Source organism: Exophiala xenobiotica (genome assembly GCF_000835505.1).
Source record: "Exophiala xenobiotica strain CBS 118157 unplaced genomic scaffold supercont1.5, whole genome shotgun sequence".
Lineage (NCBI taxonomy): Eukaryota > Fungi > Ascomycota > Eurotiomycetes > Chaetothyriales > Herpotrichiellaceae > Exophiala > Exophiala xenobiotica.
In genome coordinates, this window is record NW_013562490.1 from 2,247,174 (window position 1) to 2,270,189 (window position 23,016).

The 23,016-nt window shown below is 52.1% G+C and overlaps 10 protein-coding genes across 11 annotated transcripts; 5 read left to right on the plus strand and 5 right to left on the minus strand.

Annotated features, from left to right (window-relative positions):
• Window positions 1–477: 477 nt before the first annotated feature.
• PV05_08609 (uncharacterized protein) lies at window positions 478–4,035 on the plus strand (the record flags this gene model as incomplete). Its single annotated transcript, XM_013458133.1, has 1 exon — window positions 478–4,035. The coding sequence occupies one exon, from the start codon at window positions 478–480 to the stop codon at window positions 4,033–4,035; it is 3,558 nt and encodes a 1,185-aa protein (XP_013313587.1).
• A 1,480-nt stretch (window positions 4,036–5,515) lies between these two features.
• Window positions 5,516–7,029, plus strand: PV05_08610. Of its 2 annotated transcripts, none has more exons than XM_013458135.1 (3): window positions 5,516–5,790; window positions 5,870–6,066; window positions 6,167–7,029. In XM_013458135.1, exons 2-3 carry the CDS (start codon window positions 6,016–6,018, stop codon window positions 6,656–6,658), a joined length of 543 nt encoding a protein of 180 aa, XP_013313589.1. In that variant the 5' UTR covers window positions 5,516–5,790; window positions 5,870–6,015; the 3' UTR covers window positions 6,659–7,029. The 2 variants fall into 2 exon arrangements, with proteins under 2 accessions (XP_013313589.1, XP_013313588.1); XM_013458134.1 differs by having other exon boundaries at window positions 5,999–6,066.
• Window positions 7,030–7,077: 48 nt separating this feature from the next.
• PV05_08611 (uncharacterized protein) lies at window positions 7,078–8,185 on the minus strand. The gene has a single exon (XM_013458136.1). The coding sequence runs from the start codon at window positions 7,661–7,663 to the stop codon at window positions 7,301–7,303; it is 363 nt and encodes a 120-aa protein (XP_013313590.1). The 5' UTR covers window positions 7,664–8,185; the 3' UTR covers window positions 7,078–7,300.
• Window positions 8,186–9,614: 1,429 nt separating this feature from the next.
• PV05_08612 (uncharacterized protein) lies at window positions 9,615–12,162 on the plus strand. The gene is made up of 3 exons (XM_013458137.1): window positions 9,615–9,833; window positions 9,894–9,921; window positions 9,979–12,162. Exons 1-3 carry the CDS (start codon window positions 9,743–9,745, stop codon window positions 11,726–11,728), a joined length of 1,869 nt encoding a protein of 622 aa, XP_013313591.1. The 5' UTR covers window positions 9,615–9,742; the 3' UTR covers window positions 11,729–12,162.
• Window positions 12,163–12,184: 22 nt separating this feature from the next.
• PV05_08613 (uncharacterized protein) lies at window positions 12,185–13,294 on the minus strand (the record flags this gene model as incomplete). The annotated part of the gene is made up of 1 exon (XM_013458138.1): window positions 12,185–13,294. One exon carries the CDS (start codon window positions 13,292–13,294, stop codon window positions 12,185–12,187), a length of 1,110 nt encoding a protein of 369 aa, XP_013313592.1.
• A 278-nt stretch (window positions 13,295–13,572) lies between these two features.
• On the plus strand, window positions 13,573–14,290 carry PV05_08614 (uncharacterized protein; the record flags this gene model as incomplete). The annotated part of the gene is made up of 1 exon (XM_013458139.1): window positions 13,573–14,290. The coding sequence occupies one exon, from the start codon at window positions 13,573–13,575 to the stop codon at window positions 14,242–14,244; it is 672 nt and encodes a 223-aa protein (XP_013313593.1). The 3' UTR covers window positions 14,245–14,290.
• A 211-nt stretch (window positions 14,291–14,501) lies between these two features.
• Window positions 14,502–16,361, minus strand: PV05_08615 (uncharacterized protein; the record flags this gene model as incomplete). The annotated part of the gene is made up of 1 exon (XM_013458140.1): window positions 14,502–16,361. The coding sequence occupies one exon, from the start codon at window positions 16,359–16,361 to the stop codon at window positions 14,502–14,504; it is 1,860 nt and encodes a 619-aa protein (XP_013313594.1).
• A 311-nt stretch (window positions 16,362–16,672) lies between these two features.
• PV05_08616 (uncharacterized protein) lies at window positions 16,673–18,665 on the minus strand. The gene has a single exon (XM_013458141.1). The coding sequence runs from the start codon at window positions 18,505–18,507 to the stop codon at window positions 16,771–16,773; it is 1,737 nt and encodes a 578-aa protein (XP_013313595.1). The 5' UTR covers window positions 18,508–18,665; the 3' UTR covers window positions 16,673–16,770.
• Window positions 18,666–19,634: 969 nt separating this feature from the next.
• On the plus strand, window positions 19,635–21,447 carry PV05_08617 (uncharacterized protein). The gene is made up of 2 exons (XM_013458142.1): window positions 19,635–20,550; window positions 20,614–21,447. Exons 1-2 carry the CDS (start codon window positions 20,185–20,187, stop codon window positions 21,256–21,258), a joined length of 1,011 nt encoding a protein of 336 aa, XP_013313596.1. The 5' UTR covers window positions 19,635–20,184; the 3' UTR covers window positions 21,259–21,447.
• PV05_08618 (uncharacterized protein) lies at window positions 21,375–22,971 on the minus strand. Its single transcript, XM_013458143.1, has 2 exons — window positions 22,527–22,971; window positions 21,375–22,480 (listed from the first exon to the last, which is right to left on the minus strand). Exon 2 carries the CDS (start codon window positions 22,296–22,298, stop codon window positions 21,993–21,995), a length of 306 nt encoding a protein of 101 aa, XP_013313597.1. The 5' UTR covers window positions 22,299–22,480; window positions 22,527–22,971; the 3' UTR covers window positions 21,375–21,992.
• Between the last annotated feature and the right edge of the window lie 45 nt (window positions 22,972–23,016).

Here is a 23,016-nt window from a genome sequence, read left to right on the forward strand (position 1 = left end):
ATCGTCTGGCCTGTATAGAACACAACGCCAAGAGCAGAACTTCCACCCCTGCCGTTCCAGACCTTTGGTACAGTAGTTGTTGCCTAAGGCGGCTCTAAAAGCAGAAGATGAACTTCACCTTTACTGTCCTTTCACTTGGCTACTCATCATGAAAGCCCTTTGATGCGCTTTCTCTGCCTGAAGGTATTCCCTCGCCTTTCATTCAACAATTCCTACAATCCTCATCCAATGTGTTGTGACTCTGCTTCCCCATAACAGCCTTGTGTAACGCTCTTCGTTTAAGCCTGTCCTCATCCAGCATATCTTGAGTCCGCACACCAAGTGTTCTATCTGAAGGTGCCGGTCCTTCTGCGCCCCAAACCCCCGACCCTGATGCAGGCCCTGCTACCAAATCACTCTCCCTAACTCATAGACCTTCCCCCCGTCACAAGCAACCACAGACCTATTGAAGCCGACCTTGGATTCCCTCTCAACGTCATGGGCCGAAGACAGTTTCTCAGACACCTGGCGGAAGTCAGTCTCCCCACATTTGCCAATATCGAAGGCGTCCACACTCCGGAAGAAGGTGTTGTCAGTTTTATTTACTGTTGTCCGGACCAATCTTCCACTCCCAACGTGAACATCCAAGCCTGCGCCACTAGCCTCGACGACTACCCTGACGACAACTCATTTATGCTCTTCACCGATGATGATCGTGTTGACGCTGTCATTCCTCAAACACTACAAACCATAGGAGCTCAAACTCATGGCAAATCCCTCTCTGAGGTGCTTTCAGAGGTCTCGCAACGACTCACGGCCGCCCTCGCGGATGGTAATGATGATGTGGATGAGCATGACACTACAATGGAGGACACTGATGACGGCGATTTTGATTTCGAATACGACTCAGATGATGCTGGCTTTGGGCTGGCAGATTTACAGCCCGTGAAGAGCACCGTGGCCGCTGGCTCGTCGAATGCGAGAAAACTGTCGAACCACACATCCGTCAGTATTGAAAAGATAAGAGCCGATGTCAGAGCACTCAAAGAGGCAGGCTATCGTGTGGGCATTTTCGGCAACTTGGCGACTTCAGGGATTCTATGCGTCTCCATCCGTGTGTCGAGGCTCGGTCTCTCAGAGGAGGCGATGCAAGCATGGAGTCTGCGACGTAAACAATACTTGATCTTCCTCATAAGATATGTGGGAGGCTACTGCGAAGCCAGCAAGATCACACAACTAAGCGACGTCAACGGCAGAATGGAGTTGCATGTTGCCCTCTGCGAACACTACAAGCCTCCTTTACGCGACGTCAACGCAGTATTTCAAGCCAATATCCTGCAGAAAGATCCCGATACTTCAGACGTCTCTGGGCTTTTGGAGCCCCTCTTCATGGGCAAGCCACTGAATCAGTTCCTGGCAGAGCGGTTCATAAACATCATAAAAGCCCGACATATCTACAGACTCAGCTGGCTGGGCGCCGAGAAGATGGTTGAGGCAAGACAAATGTTTACCAGCGACACCACCGTCGATAATCTGAAGGCCTACCAATGCGACGACAAAGCACAGAAGACTGCACAACTACCATCGGTAGTGATGGCGGACCATATGGCCCAAGTGTCATTGGAGAGAGCTTCATTACCACTGATTGCTATGCAATTTGTCCTCAGACACTTTGTGCGTTGCACCGAGTTCTGCTTGGTATGTCATTGCCGCGTAGACGACTCTTTCGAGGCTCTGAAACCGTACGTCTGCTCAAAGCCACTGTGCTTATACCAGTACATGACGCTTGGATTTGGACCAAGCTTGGAATGGGACATCTGCTCGCAACCATACGTTGTGGATTTGTTGGTCAGTTTTTGCAATGTCGCAGCGAGCACAGGTCGAGTGAAAGACCTCCCGGTGGGTTTGAACCTAACAGTCCCCGTTCTGCCACATTACACTGTCCCGTTTCCCCAGTATGCCTCCCGTGCAATTACGACACCGAACCCGCCATCCGGAAGGGCTGATACTCCGCCAGCTACCTCTGATAGCACATTTGGATGCACATGGCACGCCGACGTGCACCGACTTGAGAATGTGGACGACGACTTCTCTCCCCTGCAGCGATTGAGACCTGGAGAGTGGGTAGTCACCATTTCCACAGAGAATCGTGTCGCTGCACATCATCGAGTAAAGAAGGTATTGCCCAGTTCAATTGAGCTGGATGAACCAGTCTTTGTTGCCTTCACGGCGCAAAATCAGGGCCAGCAACAGCCGACGACCTCAGCGACATCGAGCGCGTTCAAGAAAGGGATGAAGGCCAACTGTTACGTTTATAACAAGAGTTTTGACGATCTAACAGCAACACAACAGCAACATGCCATTGTTACGTTGTTGAGCGCCCTCCCGAGCATCGGAGAAATGTGCAAGTATTTGAAGTCTCAAGGTCGGGGTCGTGATGGCAACCTGAAGTCATGGCAGAGAATATCTGAGTCGTCACTCAATTTGCTGCGTTGGGTGGTCGCCTCCAATCGATCGTGTATTCTCCAGGTCGATCAGCTAGAGGACGACCCATACAAGAATGGCACTAAAGCCGAAGATCGTGTTGGAGGAATGGAAGGATACATGCAATTCCGCTTCGCGCAAGGCGCGCCCGACAAGGAAAAGAGATTCAACGACGCAGTCCAAGCCGGAAATGCAGCGACAGGAACAAAATATCCCACACTCTTTGCATGGCACGGCAGCCGACTAGCAAACTGGCATTCCATCGTTCGACAAGGCCTTCGTTTTGACGAGGTAGTCAACGGCCGAGCTTTTGGCAATGGAGTCTATCTGTCGCCACATGCTTCGACCAGTCTCGGCTACTCTCACGCAGAGCATGTCTCACAAACAATGGGCAACACCTCGCACGATTGGAAACCTTCGATGCTAAAAATCTCCAGCGCATTCTCGCTCAATGAAGTCGTCAACAATCCTGGCGCGTTTGTTTCGAGTTCGCCACATTACGTCGTTTCCCAGATTGACTGGATTCAGACGCGCTATTTGTTCGTCAGGGTATCTAGCGCCTTCAAGTTCACAGAGTGGAATTGTAGAGAGTTTTATACCCAAGATCCTGCGAGGCAGATTCGTAGCGAATCTGGAAAGTCTGTTACTATTCCGCTCGCCGCTATCTCCAAGACTCGCAGACCAGGCAACACTGTCCAAATGGCAAGAACAGGGTCCGGAAAGAGGACCAAGAGCGTTGTGGAGATTGATCAAGCGACTGCTGACCGTCAAGCAGACGATGCTGAAAGTGTGGTGTCTGACGCCGCAGATTTGGCTTTCTTGACACAGGACATGGTTGATGACTGTGGGACAGCTCTTCGAGAGAAGGCAGGTATATCTTCTCCCGGCCAAGTATCTCCAAGCCAGGGTCTCAAACGACGTGCGGACATGCTTGCTGAGACCGAATTTGTCCCTGGAGCCCTCGACGTGGGTAACATCAAGTTCCTGGAGCCGCCGAAAGACGCAACGAGTGCCTCTACTCAAGCGCTGATGCGCGCTCTACGGGAGGCCTTGTCTGTGCAAGACAAAACTCCACTGGCGGCTCTGGGCTGGTATATCGACAAGAACTTGATCAACAACATGTATCAGTGGATCGTGGAACTGCACAGCTTCCCAGCGAAGTTACCTCTTGCCACCGACATGAAGGCTGCCGACATCACGTCGATTGTGTTGGAGATGCGGTTTTCGAATCAGTTCCCATTTAGCCCGCCCTTCATTCGCGTAATCAAGCCAAGATTCCTGCCATTTGCGCAAGGCGGCGGAGGAAACGTCACAGAAGGGGGAGCAATGTGTATGGAAGCGCTAACCAACAATGGCTGGACGGCTGCTCAAAACATTGAAAGTCTCCTGCTTCAGGTGCGCATGTCCATCTGCGACGAAGAACGACCTGCTAGACTTGCATCTTCCCGGTCCCATGGCCGACGAGAACACGACACTTACGGTATCGGCGAAGCTGTTGCAGCCTACATCCGTGCCTGTCAAAACCATGGCTGGACAGTGCCGTCGGGTTTCGACAAATTTCAGAGAGAATGAGCTTGCGGAGTGCGACTGTGCGGGGTGATGCAAGTATGGTAGGACGAAGAAGGCGTCATGGCATGTAAATTGCCTGGGTTGACCAAGAGCAGCAATTACTTGGCCCTAGGTCCGCGAGCAAGGTGACACAACATGACTGTAAGGGGCTGTGCTTTTCAGGCGTTACACAAGCATGGCGTTGGTGGTGCAATAGCTGGGTGCCTGGGATTGCATTCATGGCCGGGCGAAAAGCGGACCACGGGAGCAGAGATAATTCCACAGACCAGTCCTGTGTACCAAAATCTCAACATGGATTTTCAAGCCATGAACACCATGGACTATGTCATCTTGGAGAGCTTCGAAATCAAAATCGGTTGACATGTGCAGCGGCCATGAGTGGAGCCGCGTCGCTGTCTTTGCCACAGCGATCGCCTTAACGGTGGTTGTACATTCGCATGTTCCCTAACCTGCAGCGGATCGTCTCCATCGTCTCCGTTCAACAAATTTAGCGGGACCAGACCGACAGCATGGCTGATCACAGCTGTGGCGCGCCAGTATACTATGACTTCGAGCAATGTTGGCCTGGAACGTGCGTTGTGTGTCAAGGTAAATGATACACCTGCGCCGCTCCGAGGCTGGCAGTGTGCCTTTTCTTTTGATTCTCATGCCTTATTGACATACAGGTGTCCATGCTACTTACCTAGGTATGAAGAGATACGAGGTTGCAATACGCAGGAGTGGCAGGGCCATAAAGCAAGGTCCCCAGGAAGCCCAATATCATCATCTTCACATGCTCTTGTCATCGGAGCTTATCTCCTCATTATTGTGCATTACTAGTATCATCGATGATTGCTCGACTGCGCAAGTGCCGCTGGCCTTCACTGATGGTAACTGAGAGGCCGACCCCAGCAACTCACCAAGCACCCTCATCCTGGCTGCGCCTCGGAGTTAATTGCATCCACGATGCACCCCAAGTTCACCTTGCTGCATCCGTCAGCATATCTGGAGTAAGATATGTGGAGTGATTCGAGCGGGTGAAGTTCTTCCCTATACGCTATGGCCCGGATAGGATTGACTATTACTGCTTGTACTAGGGGGATATCTCCCTCGGGTCTGGAGATATGCACGGCCGTGGCACCATCTGTGCTTCGAGACTGTTCCTGACCATGACACCGCATGCTCTTGTCTTGACGAGTTCCGGGATAGGCACGAGTTCGGATGTTTGCAAGGTGGTGTGAAGCTCTGTCTGATCAGCATAGGTAAAAGGGTGATGCCTACGGCCCGGTAAGATGATCAACAAGAGATACGATACGAGCTAGAAGTAGCAATATCATGCAGCAATAGTGCTAGTTGGGGCGGAACAGACAGACCGGTGGGTTAGCGTAGAGAGCAACATCGGAATTGCGAACCGTGCCATCCTGAGTGATCCAAGAAGCGGCATGAGCACAAATATCAAGCTTGTTGGCAGTGGCTCGAGTGGCTGAGAATACGTGGTTAGTATCCTGGACATGGCACTGGCATGTGAAAGGCCTCTCATCACCCTCCTCCATCCCTGTTCTATTGCCAATGGATCCCGCGCGCCATCGTCATTTCTGTGCTTCCCAGGCAGGCGACACGCATTCTCAACAGCTTGGAAGTTCTTGCCCTTTGTTGAAAAGGCAGCTCAATTATTTTCTGGCGAAGCTATTTCTTCAACCTGACACTACCCTACTGTTCTTACTCCGTATTCTGTGGGAATCGAAGAACTATATCACCGCCCACCATAGTTCTCCTTATGTAAGCCTGATCTTCGCCCATTCTCACATGCCAGCCCCAAAATTTCTCCTGCTTCTGACATGTGCAAAACCCTCCACAGTGCTCATTGCCCTTGCGCTGCGCATCACCTCAACAAAATAGCTCAACAGAGCTCCTGTTGCTTCATTCCTCTTTTTATAGCGCGGAGAATCCCTCGAAGAATTACTCACCAAGTTTTAAACCTTTTTAGAATACTCGATCAACACCATGGGCGAGGCTACTGTTAACGGCGACATGCCTCACTCGGCTGTCCTCTCTGTAAGTCCTACCACTCCTGCGCCTACCACAAACTCTTGCAGTGGCTCGCCATGCTTCTTATCTGGAAACTTCGTCACTAATATGGTCACAACGGCTGTAGCACCTCCAATCCTACCCCGTAGTCTCGGATTCGATCAAAACGATCAAAGAGAACCCCTACGGCGCCAAGTCCATCGACATCACCAACGCGGGCTACACGAAATTCGTCAAGCCCACGCTTCCCTATTTCCAGACTCCCGCGTCCTACGCGAAACCCTACGTGGCCAAAGCCGACGAGTTGGGCGACAAGTTCCTCAATAAATTCGACGAAAGAGTGCCCATTGTCAAGTCCGAGACGAAAGAGATCCAGGACACATTCGTGACTTACTTGCACTGGCCGTTCGAGACGGCGAACAACACAAAGGACTGGGCGTTCAAGACGTACAATGACGAGTACAAGAAGTGCGGTGGCGAGGGCGTTGTGGCGGGCGGCAAGGCCGTCGTGACCACCGGTCTGGTGATGACCAGCGACGTGCTCAAGTGGATCAGCAGCTTTTTGCAGCAGAAGAAGGAGGAGGCCAAGGAGGTTGCGCAGGACAAGACAGGGAAATAGCGTGTCCCGGATGAGGATGATTCAAAGGTCGAATGGTACGGCAAGTACCCTTCTTGGTTGATGGATGGTGAGGCAAAGGCAGAGCACGAGCAGCAGGAGTTGTAGATACCCATGACGATGACAAATGGAGACAAAGTATCGACGAAGAGGTTTTCATGAGGACAGAGCACGAGTACCGGCAAGAAGCAATTGTGGGTGGATGAGCGTGTTGGTTTTGCGTTCCTTTTCGTTCACGATGACAGGGATTCTAGCATAGAGCATTGTGTTTTCCTTTTGTTTGACATACACTTATAAGTTAGTACCAAAGCTGCATGACTGGCACTTGTAATTACGCAAGCACCATTAACAGGGCATAAGTGATTCGTTCTGTTTGATTTTCTTGGTCTCGTATACACAGTAGTTGGTGCCATACCTAGGTGGTAAATATGGGCTAGGTGTTGGAGATGCTCTCGAGAAAATTCCTCGTGGCGTCCGCGCGCTCGAGGGGCACTCGAGGGTGTGGCTGGCTTTCACATGCTTACTTAGTCTAGTCATAGTCGATGACGTACGTACTGTACCTGGTAGTCGGTGGTCGCCATGGTGCACCAGATAGGCTTGGGTGGCTTGGGAAATAATCGATCGATAAGATCAGGTCAGGTCAGGTCAGGTCAGGTCAGGATTGATGAGGTCAAGTAGTAACCAGCTGGTGGTAGAGGGGCTCGATGCTCGATCAGAGTTGGACGAGAACTCTCTCCAGGAGCGGAATAGAAGAGTAAAGAATGGGACAGCTAGGCTTCTTTCTCCTCGAATACTCGGGAAGTTGTAGTGGCACAGTGGGTGTAATCGTATCAGACTCTCTGGTGGCGGGGATAGAAGGGGGCTCTGGTCAGATTGAGGGAGGATGTGTGGGCTCCAAAGCTGGATATAGCTGTGACGAGCTGTGGGATTTTCTCGATTGTCGCGACGGCGACGGCCATGGCGGACGAGACCATTCATTTCACCTCCTTCCATCATGTCCTCGTCCATCTCTTGTGGTGGTAAGTCTGAGGTTGTTGAAGATGCTGAATACGAAGGCTGGTGGGATCGAGACAAGCGAGGCCCCTGTTTTTGAGTTGGTTTGATGCTAAACAATGCTTGGCCTTGCTGCTCGTTGTAGGCGCATGTCGATTCGACAAGCCACCCATGGGCGACCGCGTACGCTCAGTTGCGAGAGTCTGGCACGGTGCTAGAGGCGAAGGACGTGCCGGCGAAACCACGACTCGGGACACAATCGCGTAGCCACATTATTTTGCGGTGTTCACAGATTGTCGAAGGGAATTCGAGGTGTTTGGTATATGACCCTTTCACTCGTAGCGGGGCCTTGGGCTGGTCATGTGAGTAAGGTAAGTGAGAGTTGTAGTGAATGAGGTCGTCGTTTAGAAAGGCAGTAAGGCTGAAGTGCTGGTGCTGGCGATGGTGCTTTGGAGGTCGTCTCTGGCGTTACGCTTCAATATGTATCCAACCTACCAGCCAAGGATCAAGAGACCAATGCCTGGAATTCCACCACTTTGACCGAGCTCATCAACACCCGCAGCTTCGGGCATCTTGGGAGAGATTGCCACCCACCTTCCTTGAGAGCAGAGAAGACCTGAGGGAAGAGAGAGCAGCAATGGATCGTGATTCCCCCAATGGCGCAGTAAATGGTCCTCATCAGACACTCGAACAAGATTGAATGGGTTTCCGAGGACTATACAGCTGCTCGCGTGCTCAAAGGGGTTTTGAATGTGCTGTCCAGCAAGGCATCCCGGGCATCGGAGAGAATCGTACCTAGCTGATGGTACTCCGGACTACGAATACCTGCAAAGGCGGGCCAAAAGGTAGCATCCGGAAGGAACCGTTGGCGTGCTCCGGGGTGAAAGATAAGTCCAAGCTCCCTTTGCGCTCTCGTAAGTCGATTGACAAGAGATAGCTAACCAGGAGCTATCGGGCTGCAGAGATATGGAATACACACAATCGAGAGACTGCAGACGCGGTTTGGCGCCAGTCATTGGCAACCCTTGAATGTGGCGCATCTTTTGCTGGTGGTTGACGCGGTCCAACTCCTTGGACTGAGCTCAACGAAATATTTTGATATGGTGTAGCTAGTACGCAAACCACAATCTCCGGAAAGGTTACCACAGTATTTGAATTATGCAAATACTGAGGAGCTTACATACGTCCGATGGGTAGGAGAAGCAAAAAGCAAAACAACAGTCGAGCCTTAAGGAATCAGCGGGACAAGGTCGACAGATACACAACCAGACCAACCATTCTATTTCGGGCTTGTCCTTGCGGCGAGGAGCATCATATGGAGCAACAGAAAATGCTTCTTCCACATCCTGGATTCCCCATGTTCCAGGCGAAGGCCGCCACCCTGCAACGAGCCTTTTCGCCATCCCACCATTTCAGGCCCTTCAATTCCCTGTCCCGCCTCAGCTAGCCTTGTCAAATAAGCTTGCTTCACAGAGAGATAAGCCCTGCGAAGCTTGCGCAAAATGTACCGAGACAGGACACGCCAAGGTCAAGTCCGAAGTCCTTTTGGCCAATGGTCACAGAATACACCGAGGCCACGAACATCGACAATCTTGATCTGGCTCTGAGATGCACACTTCGAGCCTAGATCTGGAGATGACTTTGACATCAGGGTTCAAGATCACATCGCTTACCTTTTCCCGCGAAGAAACGTCAAGTCAGATCATCACCACGAAATGTACTTTGTCACGAAGGAATAACTGTTATCATACGTACAGGCCATGCGCCTAGTGAGCCTTATCATCCAGCCGCAACCGCAGGGTTTACTAGGGGCCAAGCTAAGTGTAACGCCAACCGTGATTTGATCGTCTCCTTTGGTCTCGTCCAAAGAGATGCGACGCTGAGCCTTATCAAGCAGATCGCAGAAGTGGATCTTCATGTTGACGCAGCCACTGATCCTGTACTCTCGTAGTACCTCTCGTGATACCCTGGCCAGCACCGCATCATGGTCGTGCTCGCTTATGTGTCGAAAAAATGATATAGTCTCCCGGTTCTGTCCCTGGTATCGGGCGATCTCACAAACTCCCAGATCCATCCTGAGACTCACACACCAGGATGTCAAAGTACGTGACCAAGTACGTCCCGAGCGGCTCGACCGTCAAGGCGAGGGCAACGTCCCTCAGTGCCTGGGAACTTCCAAAGCAAGGTGCGTAACTAAATCTCACTGCGGCGCAAAATATTCGACCCTGACTAATCACGTCGACAGAGTCTGCCCTTGCTCCCAAAGATGTCTGGTGAGTTTGCTTGACAAAGCGTCGATGGCTGAACAGAACCTGACAAGACTCCGTTAGGACCAACGCCGACATGGACCCTGTGCCTCCAAAGTACCAAACATGGACACTTTGGACATGGATGGCTTATTGGGCCACCGATACCATCAATTTAGGTACTTGGGAAACCGCGTCGTCCGTTATCGCTGTCGGCCTGAACTGGCGCGATGCCATTCCCATCATGGTTGTCGGTACCTCCTGCGTTGCTGTTCCCATGGTTCTCAACGGTGCGATCGGAGCTAAACTGCATATTCCGTTCTCTGTCATCGTTCGATCCAGCTTCGGTTTCTACTTTGGCTATTTCTGCATCTTCTCTCGATGTGTCCTGGCTTGCTTCTGGCTCGGCATTCAAGGCGCCAACGGTGCTCAATGTCTCACCATCATGCTCACCGCGATTTGGCCTTCGTACGCGCACATCAAAAACCAACTTCCAGCCGACGCCGGCATTACAACGCAAGGCATGATCAGCTACTTCCTTTTCTGGATCATCCAGCTACCGCTCCTTTTGATCCCGCCCACAAAATTGCGATGGCTCTTCATCGTCAAGCTGGTTGCCGCTCCCGTCACCGCACTTGCAACTCTTGGCTGGATCGTGCACAAGGCTGGAGGCAGCGGTGCCATTTTCAGTCTTCCCGAGACTGTCCACGGCAGCACTCGCGCATGGTTGTGGCTATCTTGCATGTCCTCCGTGACCGGTAGCTGGGCCACCCTTGCGTGCAATATTCCCGACTTCAGCCGTTACGCCCGATCGTCCAAGGGCCAATACATTCAACTGCCGTTTCTTCCAGCCATTTTCACCGTCTGTGGTGTCATGGGTATTGTCACGACTTCTGCCTCCAAAGTTGTCTACGGGGATTATCTCTGGAACCCTCTGGACATCATCGACCAGTGGCTCGGTAGCCACGGTGGCCGCGCCGCAGCTTTCTTCGCCGCACTCTCTTGGTACATAGCCCAAGTCGGCACCAACATCACTGCGAACAGTATTTCAGCCGCCAACGACATGACAGTCATGTGTCCCAAGTACATCAACATCAAGCGCGGGTGCGTTCTTGCGGCGATCATCGGCGGCTGGGTCATTGTGCCCTGGAAAATCCTGAGCTCTGCCGAGACATTCCTAGCCTTCATGGGCGGATATGCCGTGTTTTTGGCCCCGATGGCCGGAATCATCGCCTCGGACTACTGGATTGTCAAGAGACAGCACATGGACGTCCCCGCATTGTACGACCCTCACGGCCGCTACCGGTACAACGTCACAGGCATCAACTGGCGCGCCATGCTGGCGTTCTTGCTTGCCGTCTGCCCCAACCTGCCCGGATTGGCGTACAGCATCAATAACAACACCAAAATCACGAGCGGCGCCAAGAACTTGTATACTTTCGATTGGTTGTACGGATTCCTCGTGAGCATCTTGGTCTACAGCGTCACGAGCTACATCTGGAAGCCTTCGAACCAACTCGTGCCCAAGACCGTGTACGGCATTCCGCAGGACCCCGCGGACGAGGAAGCCTACGAGGAGCAGTATGATGAGAAGGTGCTCAGGCGGGATAGTCTGGTCGGCAATCCCAAGGGATTTTCAAATGTAGGTGGGATCGACAACATGGCGAGTGCGTTGCACTTGAGGAAGTCTGTTGATGAAACTGCCAGGGAGAGCATCGAGGTCAGGAGGGCCAGTAGGGCCAGCCAAGGTGGACAAGGCCCTCATCCACCAGGGACGGTGCCAAGTCATCTGAGGGGCGTGGATCAGCAGGTGTTGGATGAGAAATTGGCATGAAAAACTTACCCAAGGTAGTTGTACAATACCCTTCCGAAGAAAGTCAAGACTTGAAAAGAAGTCCAGGGGTGGAGTTCCTGGATGGTGTTGTGATATGAGCGATTCCTGGGATCGGTCGTGAACAGGGAGGATCTTGACCGTGCTGAGAGTGTATGTTAGATTTCAAATGTGCCCGGCTGATTGGATGTTGATGTTGGTGTCGATTGTGACGAGATGAGACGAATTGATACCCTCACTATAGCCTTATAGAGAGCTCAACTGTATGGGATTCTGCGGCGTTTGATCACATTCGACATTCGCTGTTCCGAGGAGACCCCATAAGAAAGGACAAGGGAATGAGCGACACTGTCAATGTCGTGGCTGCTCACCATGTCGGCTTTACTGGTGAATAAGCATCTTCTCGCCGTTGGTGTCATATCGCCCGCCATCTTTGACGAAAATGTCATGCTTCAAGTCTCAAAATTCGTTGATCTTCTTCCTTAGCATGTTCCCAATCTCATGCAGAAGGCCACTCCCGTGATGTTCAGCATGCATCACAGGCTCGTGGCTTTTCCGCTCCTGTAGTCCTGCCATGCCACGCATCGAACAACAACAACTCTCGGCACTTGGATGGAAATGACCACCATGCAAACACAGGACCCTCGCCTTGCGATTGTTCCATCCTTCGCCCTCCCTCTCCGTCGCATGGTAAATACAATACACTCTGCCACTTCTCCACCCGCTCCCTGCTGGGCCCTCGTTCCTCGGTCCCTCATCGACAACCGGTATGAAACTCGCGTGTCCGGGTCCAAACGGTCCACCTTTTTCTCGGCATGATCTGAGTAACGGTTTTGGTCGTTTCCGCCATGATCTGCCGTTCAGTGGATCACCACCGGTGTAGTGTAAGAGACCGAGAGTATAATCGCTCGTCCAGCTCCCATTGGCGGAGTAGACTATGCCCTCGAACTCGCCCCCGCAAGACGACATGCTGAGCCACGTCGGGCCTTCGTTCACGCCCCTGCGTCCGCCTTCGGGCCGTTCCCAGGGTAACTCGGCGCGCGATATACACGTCAATGTATTTGTGAGTGCGTGTTCTGGGTCGGCCAGTTCGATCAGGAAGAGGTCCTGCTGCGTGTCGGAATGGTCGCCAAGCGGCCAGCCGGAGTAGCAGCAGTAGAGCTTGTTGTGTAGCGAGAGAACGGTGGCGTCGATGTTCCAATGATCAGGGAGACCCTGCAATGGGCCGAGGAACGACCACGCGCCGGCGTCCATGGGGTCTTGACTCGATGAGCGCAGCAGCACGGTCCGATGCGATGGGTTGCCCTGGCCGGGGTGCGCCGCGCAGAAGTACACGTACCATGTGCCGTGGAGGTAGTGTAGTTCCGGAGCCCAGAGGTCAATGGACCACGGTGTGCCGGGGGTCGGGTGCCACGCTGTGATCTTCTGGCATGACCGGAAGTTTTCCATGGACTGGGACATCCAGATCTCGACGCGGTTGCCGCAGGTGAATGTTAGGTAGAAGTAGTTGTTGTGCCGGAGCATCCATGGGTCGGGCGTGTCGATGTCGGCTATGGGAATGTTGGACATGTTTTTTGGGCGGTGGAGGGGGTTGTGGGTTTGTCAAAGATGAGGTTTGGGAGTAGGATCGCCGCTGTTGAGTGATACTGAGACCTTACTGATCTATGGTTATGTTCGCGTGCCGTGATTTGTGATGGGAGGGACATCGCTGTGATTATTACTCCGTAGAGGGTTCTCCTTGTTCGTAACAGAATGGCTGGAGGAGGCTACGTCATCCAAGGCTTGCCAGGAGTGTCTCTCTCTCTCCGCTGTTCTGCTCTGGGAAGAAAAATCATCATCTGCGGCCCATGGCGGTCGTCGAGATTGCATGCTTCAATACTCTGTCAGCCCGAATCGCCCATGAAGCAGGAGCAACTCGTATCGAGCTCTGCGACAACGCCGACCTGGGGGGAACGACACCTCCAGTGGAGTGGCTGACCAGCATTCGAAACGGTATCGACGTGCCCATCAATGTCATGATCCGCGCTCGCGGGGGCAGTTTCGTCTATACAGCTCAGGAGTTTGACACAATGAAAGACTCCCTGAACACATTCAAGTCTACGGGCATGGTTGACGGCTTTGTTTTCGGCATGCTCACGACCGAACATACCGTCGACGTCGACAGGACGACTGAGTTGGTGAGCCTCGCTGCTCCTTTACCGTGCACATTTCACCGCGCCTTCGATGAACTCGAAGATCTACATCGGGGTCTGGAAGATGTCATTCGTTGTGGAATCAAAACAATCCTCACTTCAGGTGGCGAGTCGAATGCAGTTCAGGGCCGTGAAGTTCTGGCTCAGCTCGTGAAACAGGCCGGCGACAGAATTGTCATCATGCCAGGGGGAGGTGTGAGGTCAACGAATCTTGGGATGTTACACCAGGAAATCCAGGCTTCTGCATATCATTCTTCTGCCTTGATTCAATCTGACACAGTGGTTAATGCTGAGGAAGTCAGCCGTATGAGAGCCATATTGTGGTAAGGCTTGCTTTTGTTGTCAATGGATTGACCGCCGTTGACTACGATCCTATTACAATCGACGTTCGACAGAGCAATATCAACATGGGTAATGGTGCTGTCAAAGGTGTGTCACGATGGTTCAAAAGAATCGACAATATCGTTAGGTTTGGTTTGGTGATGTTCATTACAATATCATTGTTGTACAGCTCGTTATGCTGGGGGTATCTCCTGGTCGTAAGCTCGTTATTCATAATCATACAGTAAACATTCGTCACACATTCATTCTTCGTCGACTTCCTCGACCACACGGCCGCTGCCAAAGAGACCAGGTGCCGGCGTGTATGCTGGCGTTGTGGACGCCGCAAGCAACTGGCTCCTTCGAGCCGCGGGCGTCGCCGGCACCAAACGCTCCTCACGACTGTCGACTTCATCTTTGTCAGTCACAGCTCGTCTCCACTTCTCCAGGAAGCCCAACGCCCTTCTCCTATCATGTCGCTGATGCAACATGTCTGCATCCTCTTCCATCCTTCTGATCCTGAAGGCGTTGTTCCTCCAGTTTCGCAGGACGTTCAGAGAGTAGCCTGCGATCCTGGTGGCTCGGTATTCGTCAGCAACGTTCTGCTGCTCCACGTAGTGTCTTGCAGGGATGAGCCAGTTCGAGCCGAAGATTTCGAGGCGTTTGATGAGGTTCTTGTGGTAATGGAGGTCAGCCTGCTCTTCCATTTGCCGAAGTTCCATGGTTCTGTTGTACATCGTGACGATGGCATGATGAGCCATGCGTCTTGCACCTTCAGCGACTTTGCGTGCACGGAAATCATCGGCCACTCTCTCCAGCCCTTGAATTTTCGCTGTTTGCTCACGCCATGTTGTTAGAGCCGAACGCGCAATGTTCTCCTTCACCTTCCTCCTCATATGCTTGTAGGCTGAGTCATACTGAACTTGTTTGGCCTCTTCTTCGGCGCGTTTGGTCCTCTCCACCGCATCCCGCCACAAGTAGGCGTATTTTTGCATCAGGTATTTTTGGCGAGCCTGTTCGTTCTTCTTCTGCTCCAGCTTGATCGCAGCTCTTGCACGCAATTTCTGCATCACATGTTTTGCAGCGAAGTAATCTGCTGCTGCATCCGCTCTGCGTTCTTGGTGTCGGATGTGTTCCACTTGTGCAAGCCATTTGTTGAGAACCTTGCGGACTAGGTTGCCCTGGTAGATGACAACAGCCTTTGCCTCCAGTTCGTCAATCTGCTTCTTTCTGGCCACCAGTTTCCCGAATGTGTTCTTGGCTGCACTAAAAGTGCGGAACTCATCAGCGACTGCCTCCATCTCTTTGATTTGTGCAGTCTTGACGCGCCAAGTTTGTAATGCTCTTTCAGCCGCTCTTTCATTTCGCACACGAACAAAGAGATTTTCCCGTGCTGCCAGAATCCACTTCTTGAGCGCCCATCTGGCGTCTTTCCGCCTCCTGAACTCGTCTGCTACTCGTTCCATCCGTTTCACTTCTTCAGTCACGGCTCTCCAATGGTTGATCACTTTGGTGGCGAGATGACAACGCGCGAATTCGTCCGCAAGTGCCTCCTGGTGTTCAATGTCTAGGTCCTGGTATCCTTGTACTGGAGGGACGTCCTCCTCAGCGATGCGGTGCAGTCTTTGTCGCTGTGCTTCTTCATAGTACTCCTGTCTCAAGCGTGCTTCCTCTTGTTTTTGTTGGATCGTGTCCCGCCATAGAGAAAGTGCCTGCGACGCGAGTTTTTGATTGTCCAACGCGACTGCCTGACGCCAACGAGGATCATCTTCATCCACAGACTCGACACTAGATCCATCGTGTTCTATCTCGTGTTCAGTCTCAGTTGTGTCGGTCGTTAAGACGATGTTGGCCTCTTGTAAGATATCAAGGAACTTTTCGTTGAGAGGTGTTTCGGGGTCACTGTGGAAGAGGAAAAGAAGCCATCGGATACATGGATCGGTTGGACTGGTAGGATGGCCGTCTTCGAAGCATGCTTTGATGTATTCTTTCGCAACGTTGGTCGGAGTCAACTCAGTCTGATCTTCTTGCAAGCAAAGAAGCGCACGATAGAGTCGGCCAATATCCTCATGGGAAAAAGTTTGAACAGCGTCGGCAAGCTCTGCGCGTTGATGAGGTTCCATCTTGAAGATTGAAAGTGGTTGCCATGACAGAGTGGTTGTGCGTTGAATTGAGAATGTTCACTCACTTCATCTTTCAATCGAAGAGGACGCGACTCAGGACACGACTCGCGTGGCACCTAGTGGAGGCTTGGCGTTCGCGGAGTCACATGCTCAAGGAGAATGGCGAGCTGCAAGTCCTTCTGGGCACGCAAGGAAGACGGCCGTGGCAAATGCATATCCTCAAACTCACCTTACTCTGGTTGGATGACTGGGACGAAGAGCAGATTACCTAGCGACGTCTAAAATCCTGTCACTCGGGCGGATATCAGTATATGCTAATGCATCTTATTTTGTCACTCTGCTATCGCTTTCAGCCGCCCAGTAGAGGACTAGATTGATAATATAACTCTCCGTTGCAAAAGGTCGTACATCATAGCCTTGGAGTTGGCGCTTTCTTCCCATCCAACATGGTCTCAAGGACATGCTTCCACTCCTGCGCTTTTGTGGGATCAATAGCGCATCCGTCGTAACTGACTTGGAACCGAAGACAATCCCCATCACCAACAACACCAACGAGAAATTCGCCATCCCTCGCCCTGACAGTGGTGTTGAGCCCCCGGAAGTCTGCAACCACGTCGTGCATTGGCGGTAGCTTTCCTGTATCATATTTACCAGACGATATCACGGAAGAGCGTGCTCCCACTGAACTCACTCCACAAGTTGCCGGTATTGCACCAACCTTTGCCGGGTATTCACCCTGCACGTCCCAGCCTCGCTTTCTTCCTGCGTCGGTTCTTGATTCGAGACGCTCAAGAGTGGACAGGTACAGCAAAGGGAACAATTGAGTTTGACTTTTCGAGCCCAAGTGGACCTCTTCCTCCAGGTTCCTCGGCCGTTTTTGGTATTGGCGCAGCTGCCTTGCTGCTTGCTTGCTTAGCAGTCTCAGTCTGCCTTCAAAATCAAGATCACTTGATAGGTAGGGCAAAGTGATGCCGTCGCTGAAAGCGAGTACCAAACTGTCTTCTTTACCAGTTGTCGGACTCGCTGTGAGAAATGGTCGAGGGTTAATCGGAAATGATCCCACAAATGGCGGACGTTCATGACTTGACACATGGGGATTGCGCCTCTCCTCAAAGAGCATCATTACCATTGCTACCAAAGCAAAACATCCACTTCCTACACTGATCTTAGCCTGACGACAAATCCTTGCTAACTTTTGTGTCGATTCTGGACCGAGTACTGCACGTATGGGAAACGTGTTTAATGGCGGGGTATGAGTATAGTTGAGTACCTTGGAAAATCTAGGTTCCATAGCCTGAGCCGAGGGTAAGGGTTCTCTCCGTCTAAGAGGATTTTGGAACGAGGCTGGTGGTGGTCTCCGAGTATGACGAAGGATGCGTGAAAGCAACCAAGACCACCGCTGTCTAGCTTTGTTACCTCTGATAGGTGGATATAAAGATTCTTGAGCCGGCGGTAGCCTTTTGGCAGGAGAGGCAACGCAAAGATCATTTGCAGACCGTCTGAGTCGTTCTGGAGTTTGGTTAAGATGCTCAATGAAATTGGCCATCCATCTTTGGAACGAGAGGCCATCACTGATTTGATGCGCAGCAATAAGAACCAGGTGAAGCTGGCAGAGGCCATGACTGTCCATTTCCAGTGGCATGACATATAACCGACTTAATGCACTAGAGGCGTTAAGGCCACGACTGGAATTCAGAGCGTGTAGGAAGAAGTCATCGGCGTTGATATCTGAATAGTGGTCGTCCAGAAATATCGTGTGTTTTCTTGCTTCGGCTAGCATCTCGTCGACATCCAGTTTTGGTTCGAAAACGAACAATCGCTCGTGTGCATCGTACCTCGAGTCTTCGGGCACAACATCATGAGCCTCAGCCACACTCGCTGAGAGGAGGATATGTTCCTGGCGGAGAATACCCCATGCCTGAAAGATCCTTTCCCTCAAGACCTGGAGTGTTGAGGAAGTTTTGATCTCTACATGTAAATGGATCGTCAAGTCTGCTCGTCCTTCGAAATCCGACCCATCGTTATCAAAGAGCGACTCCACAATGCCCATGCGGCGGAAGAACAGTGTCCTGCCCCTGCTCGTGGTTTTGTGCCAATCATGCCGGTCGGTAGCGTAGTTGTGCAACCATTCTGGCTCCGTGGGCATAGCTTCTGGGATGAGGAGAATGGACGGACAAGGAGCCGCTGATGAGGATCAAAGCTCTACTCGTACTTGGGTGTTCCCTTGAGTCAAAGCAGACACTGCTTTCACTGACATAGTGCGAGAAACTCTGACCAGTCTGTCCCAGAGTGACAGCTCCTGCCAGCCCAATGCGAGTGAATGATTCATCGACCAGGATGGAGAAGCTCGACCCATAGCCGAGGGTTATGTAAGAACTGACCTTTCCCTCAAGAGAAAGGTAATTTCGGACATGATATCCGATTTAGACCTATCCTTTGCAACTTCTTTTCGACGTCGTCCCTTCATCTTTCTTCTCAGCCAAACATTCCTCGAAGTCAAACCCATCCTGATCGACTTCAGGGAGGTCATTGCAACACCGCATGTCCTGAAACTTCGTGTCCGCCTTCTCAACAGACAGGTGTAGGCACGTGGCTGCTCAGAGACCCTCGCAGTAGCAGCTGGCAAATGGTTTCGTGCTCGAAAGACTTGAGGGTGGTGCTTCCGCTCAAACCGAAAGAGTACACAGAGAAAGAAACAATAGGAGGGAGGGTGGTGTGGCCCCTCAGCTTTGCCTTAACAAATATGTCTGAACAGTGGTTTCCCAGTGCTAATCTGCGCAATTACTGCAAGGACAAAGCAGCGAGTGTCAAATCGTTCGGAACACGATCTGCTAAACACCAATGCATTTCTCAACAAGTTGTTCGTCAGTCATGTCGGATTCAGACATCAACAACGAGAGATTTGGGCTCATCGATACTACAAGCGATCGCCAGTCCTTGCATACCTTATGCGAGCCTAGGATCAGAGGTTAATGTGAAGATGGAAGGCGCAGGACAGCCTCTTGCTGTTGCAGGCGAGAATGATGTCACGAGATCACTACAGAAAAATGCACTTCACAAGTTGCGCAAAACCTCTTTTCCTGATCTTTTATCGCCCGCGAATTATCACTTCCTCGAATTTCGCTCCTCGGATCTCTATCTACATGTCGTCTTCCCGGTCCTTTCGAACCAATTTTCATTTCCAGTGGTCATGCAAGATCAAAGATATGTCTTGAAGGGCGCAGATGCATCGCCGTATTCTCACTCTGCTGTGGGTCCGAGCAGAATAGATGCCTGGCCTCCCCCTCTTATGATCTTACCATGCCGATACGTCTGGAGGTCACGCAAATTAGAGGTCTCCATCTACAGGGCATGTGCTCACTGTGCTAAGATCCGCAGCAAAATCCAAGTCGTCCCCATTGAGAGATCAACCAAAAAACCATGTTTCCGCCTGATCAGCCTGATCTGGCTGTTTGTCATTTCAAGTTCGTGAAACTCAATCAGAAATGATATAAACAAATTGCCTCAGACGCCTTTCTCTGATCTTCGCGTACGCCATGAGGTTGAGCATCGGGAAAAATCATGGCGGGACTTTCCAAGGCACAAATCGTATGCCTCGAAAATCTCGTAAGTCATCGAGGCACAAACGAGCCCGGGATCAGGTGAACGCCTCCTGATCCAGGGCAAGCCTGAGGAAGGTTGATCCCATCGCGAAAGGTGGAACCCACGCGCCTCGAGCTCATACACAAATACATCGCCATCTTCTCTCAACCTCTTTCTTTTCTTCTCTTCAGACGAAGGCGCTCTGTCAACACTGCTGATGAACATTTAGGTGCTGGTCACGATGTCATTCACAACTACGAGCTCTTCGTCCTGTAGCCCTGCACCCAGGTGGTGTTGGGCTACAGAAGGTTTGTACTCTGACACCTCCTCTGACATGCTGAACTACGTCGCAGGTGATTTTCATCGATCTCCGTCGCGATCCACGAACTCGATCTTCGGTCCTTCTCCCTCCTCCCCTACTCCTCCCTCTCCTCCTTCACGCCGACTTCCTACTCTCCGCACGCCGATAGTCCGCCATGCCGGTCCCTGGCTCCGAGCCGCCGAGTCTCCCCGACGTCGACGACAGCCACGGATCCGACCATCGCCAAGACCGGGGCCCGCCCCGTTTCACTATCGACGAGCGCCGAGTGCAGAGTCCCCGTGCCGTGTAAGTTTGCTGCTTGGGTCGACGCCGTCTACACTCATGAGCCTTCTGACTGACGGTCTACAGATGCCAAGTGTCTCCCCTCTCCCATTGATCGGGTCCCCTTCCCCCACGCCAAAGGTCAAAGCGTTCTCTAAGGCTGGTCCTTTCGTCCACCCGTTGTATTACGGGCCGAGGTTCCAGCCGAAGCCACGGTCGCCTCGACGAGCTTTCGAGACCCCAACGCCGCCTAGACCCAAAGCGTTCTCCATGGCCGGTCCCTTCGTCCACCCCTTCTACGTCGGCCCGAGATTCCACCCCAAGCCACGGTCCCCTCGAAGGGCTTTTGCGACGCCTTCTCCGCCAAGACTCAAGGCGTTTTCAAAAGCCAGTAGCTTCGTCCCGTGCCTTCCCACTGCTTCCCCTGGCGTACGCCGCGTCCGCGTTATCGGTCCAAAGCTACGCCGCAGTGGTTCCGACACCGACGCCTTGACAACGACGGTGTTTTCCGGCAGCCAAACCGGCGACTTCGATTCAGATGAGGCGTTCCTCGAGGACACATCTGACATCGAGTCACCGATCCGGGATTCACCGATTGTCCCAGTCATCTCATACCGCACACAGCCAAGCACAGCACTGATCTCCTCCTCTGGAGGGTTCTTTGCTCGTTGCGGAGAGATCCTCGACTCGGTAGTCCACAAGGTGGTCACATGGGTCCGATCATGGTTTTGAGGCCAGACAATTTCCGGCAGACACTTCTTTCTCAAGTGGCATACGGTACGGGCAATGTGAAGGATGGAGGTTCTTGGTGTTGTTGTTGTTGGTGTGGTGGTGGTGGTTGATGGTGGTGGTGGTTGATGGTGGTGGTGGTTGATGGTGGTGGTGGTTGATGGTGGCGGTGGTTGATGGTGGTGGTGGTGGTTGATGATGATGGAGGGATATGGGTGTGGTGAAGAGGAGGACGAGGTGAGGGTTTGGTGGTTGTTGGGCTTGGTAGTTGCTGGAGTTGGTGGTGGTGGTCTCATGGCGAATCACCTCTCGAGGACAGAGGCACAGTTGTTCATTTGGACACTATGGGTACTTGGCTGTACCACCTGACATGGCTTGGTCTTCCGCGAGAGGTGATGACGCATCATTGAGGCTCACGGTAGTTGTTGAGGTGTTGATGGTGGTTGAGGTGTGGATGGTCTGAGGTTGGAGAGCTGAATCTCCTGGACACAAGCACGGTCGTTCTTCTGATCCTTTGAAGGCCAATTGGTATTGGGGGGTACCAATTTGATTGCTTGTCGTCTTGGAGAGGAGGCTAGCCATTCTTCAGATGCGGTATTGCGGATGTGGTGTGGCGGGTGTGGTTGTCGGTGTGGGTGTGGGTGTGGCATGTCGAAGCCTAGATCTCTTGGACTCAAGCACGGCTGTTCTTCCGAACTTCTGAAGGCCAATGGGTATTGGGCGGTACCACCATCTTTTCATGGCTTGTTGTCCGAGAGAAAAGGCTTGCATCTTTCAGGTGCGATGTTGCTGCTGGTAGGTGTGGTTGTGGTGTTGTTGGGGCTGAGTCTCAAAGGCACAAGCACGGCTGTTCTTCTGAACTTCTGAAGGCCGATTGGTATTGGGGGGTACCAGTTGCTTGTTGTCTGCGCGAGGAAGCTGCTTTTGGTCTGATGTTTGAACCAAGTCTGTAGACACAAGCACGGTTGTTCGTTGAACACCATGGGTATTGGGGGATACCACCAGACATGGCTTGTTGTCGGCGAGAGGAGGTGACACATCATGACAGTACGGGGTCAGAGGGACGAACCATAGTGTGCTTGCAGACCCGTCACATCTGCATCACCATCAAGTGTTGGGAGACGCTTGGTCGAAATTGGTGGTTTATGAGCGCTCTGATCATATGTGCATGGAGTTTCAGGTGGGAGGTGTGGAAGCTGAACTTGGGTATTGAGCGAAGTTCTGGCTTGGAATCTGTCAGGGGAGAAGGCTGTCAGGATGGGAAGTGATACTTGCGATTGGTCCCAGCTTAAGTTGGCAATCGACACTTCAATTCGGGCTCATGAACCGCGGGATTCGGTGGGAGTTGGATGTCAGGAGGCTGAAGGGCCGGTTTTTGGATGGACTTGCCAAATCTGCGTTTTGAAAATCTATCGTCCGGGGGCACCTCGATCGTGGTTGTCATCAGAGAAAATCAGAAAATCAAAAAAAAATCATAAAACAGAATCCTGCTTCTTACTCTCTATTCGTTGTAGAAGAATGGTGACTCTTGACAGCCTCTGTGGTAGCGGCTTTACGTTGGCGATTTCATGGAGTGACAATCATGGTCGACGCCCTCAAGTTAGCAGGCGATGCCGGGCCTGTCTATAGCGAGTAGGATTGGAAAAGGTGGCAATCAAATGGCAATCTCCGTCAAGAGGAGGTTGTTGACATCAAGAAGCGATCCATGAACATCAGCGTAGATTCTAGGCAGCAACTTTTTCGCTTCTCCTTATCGAACAG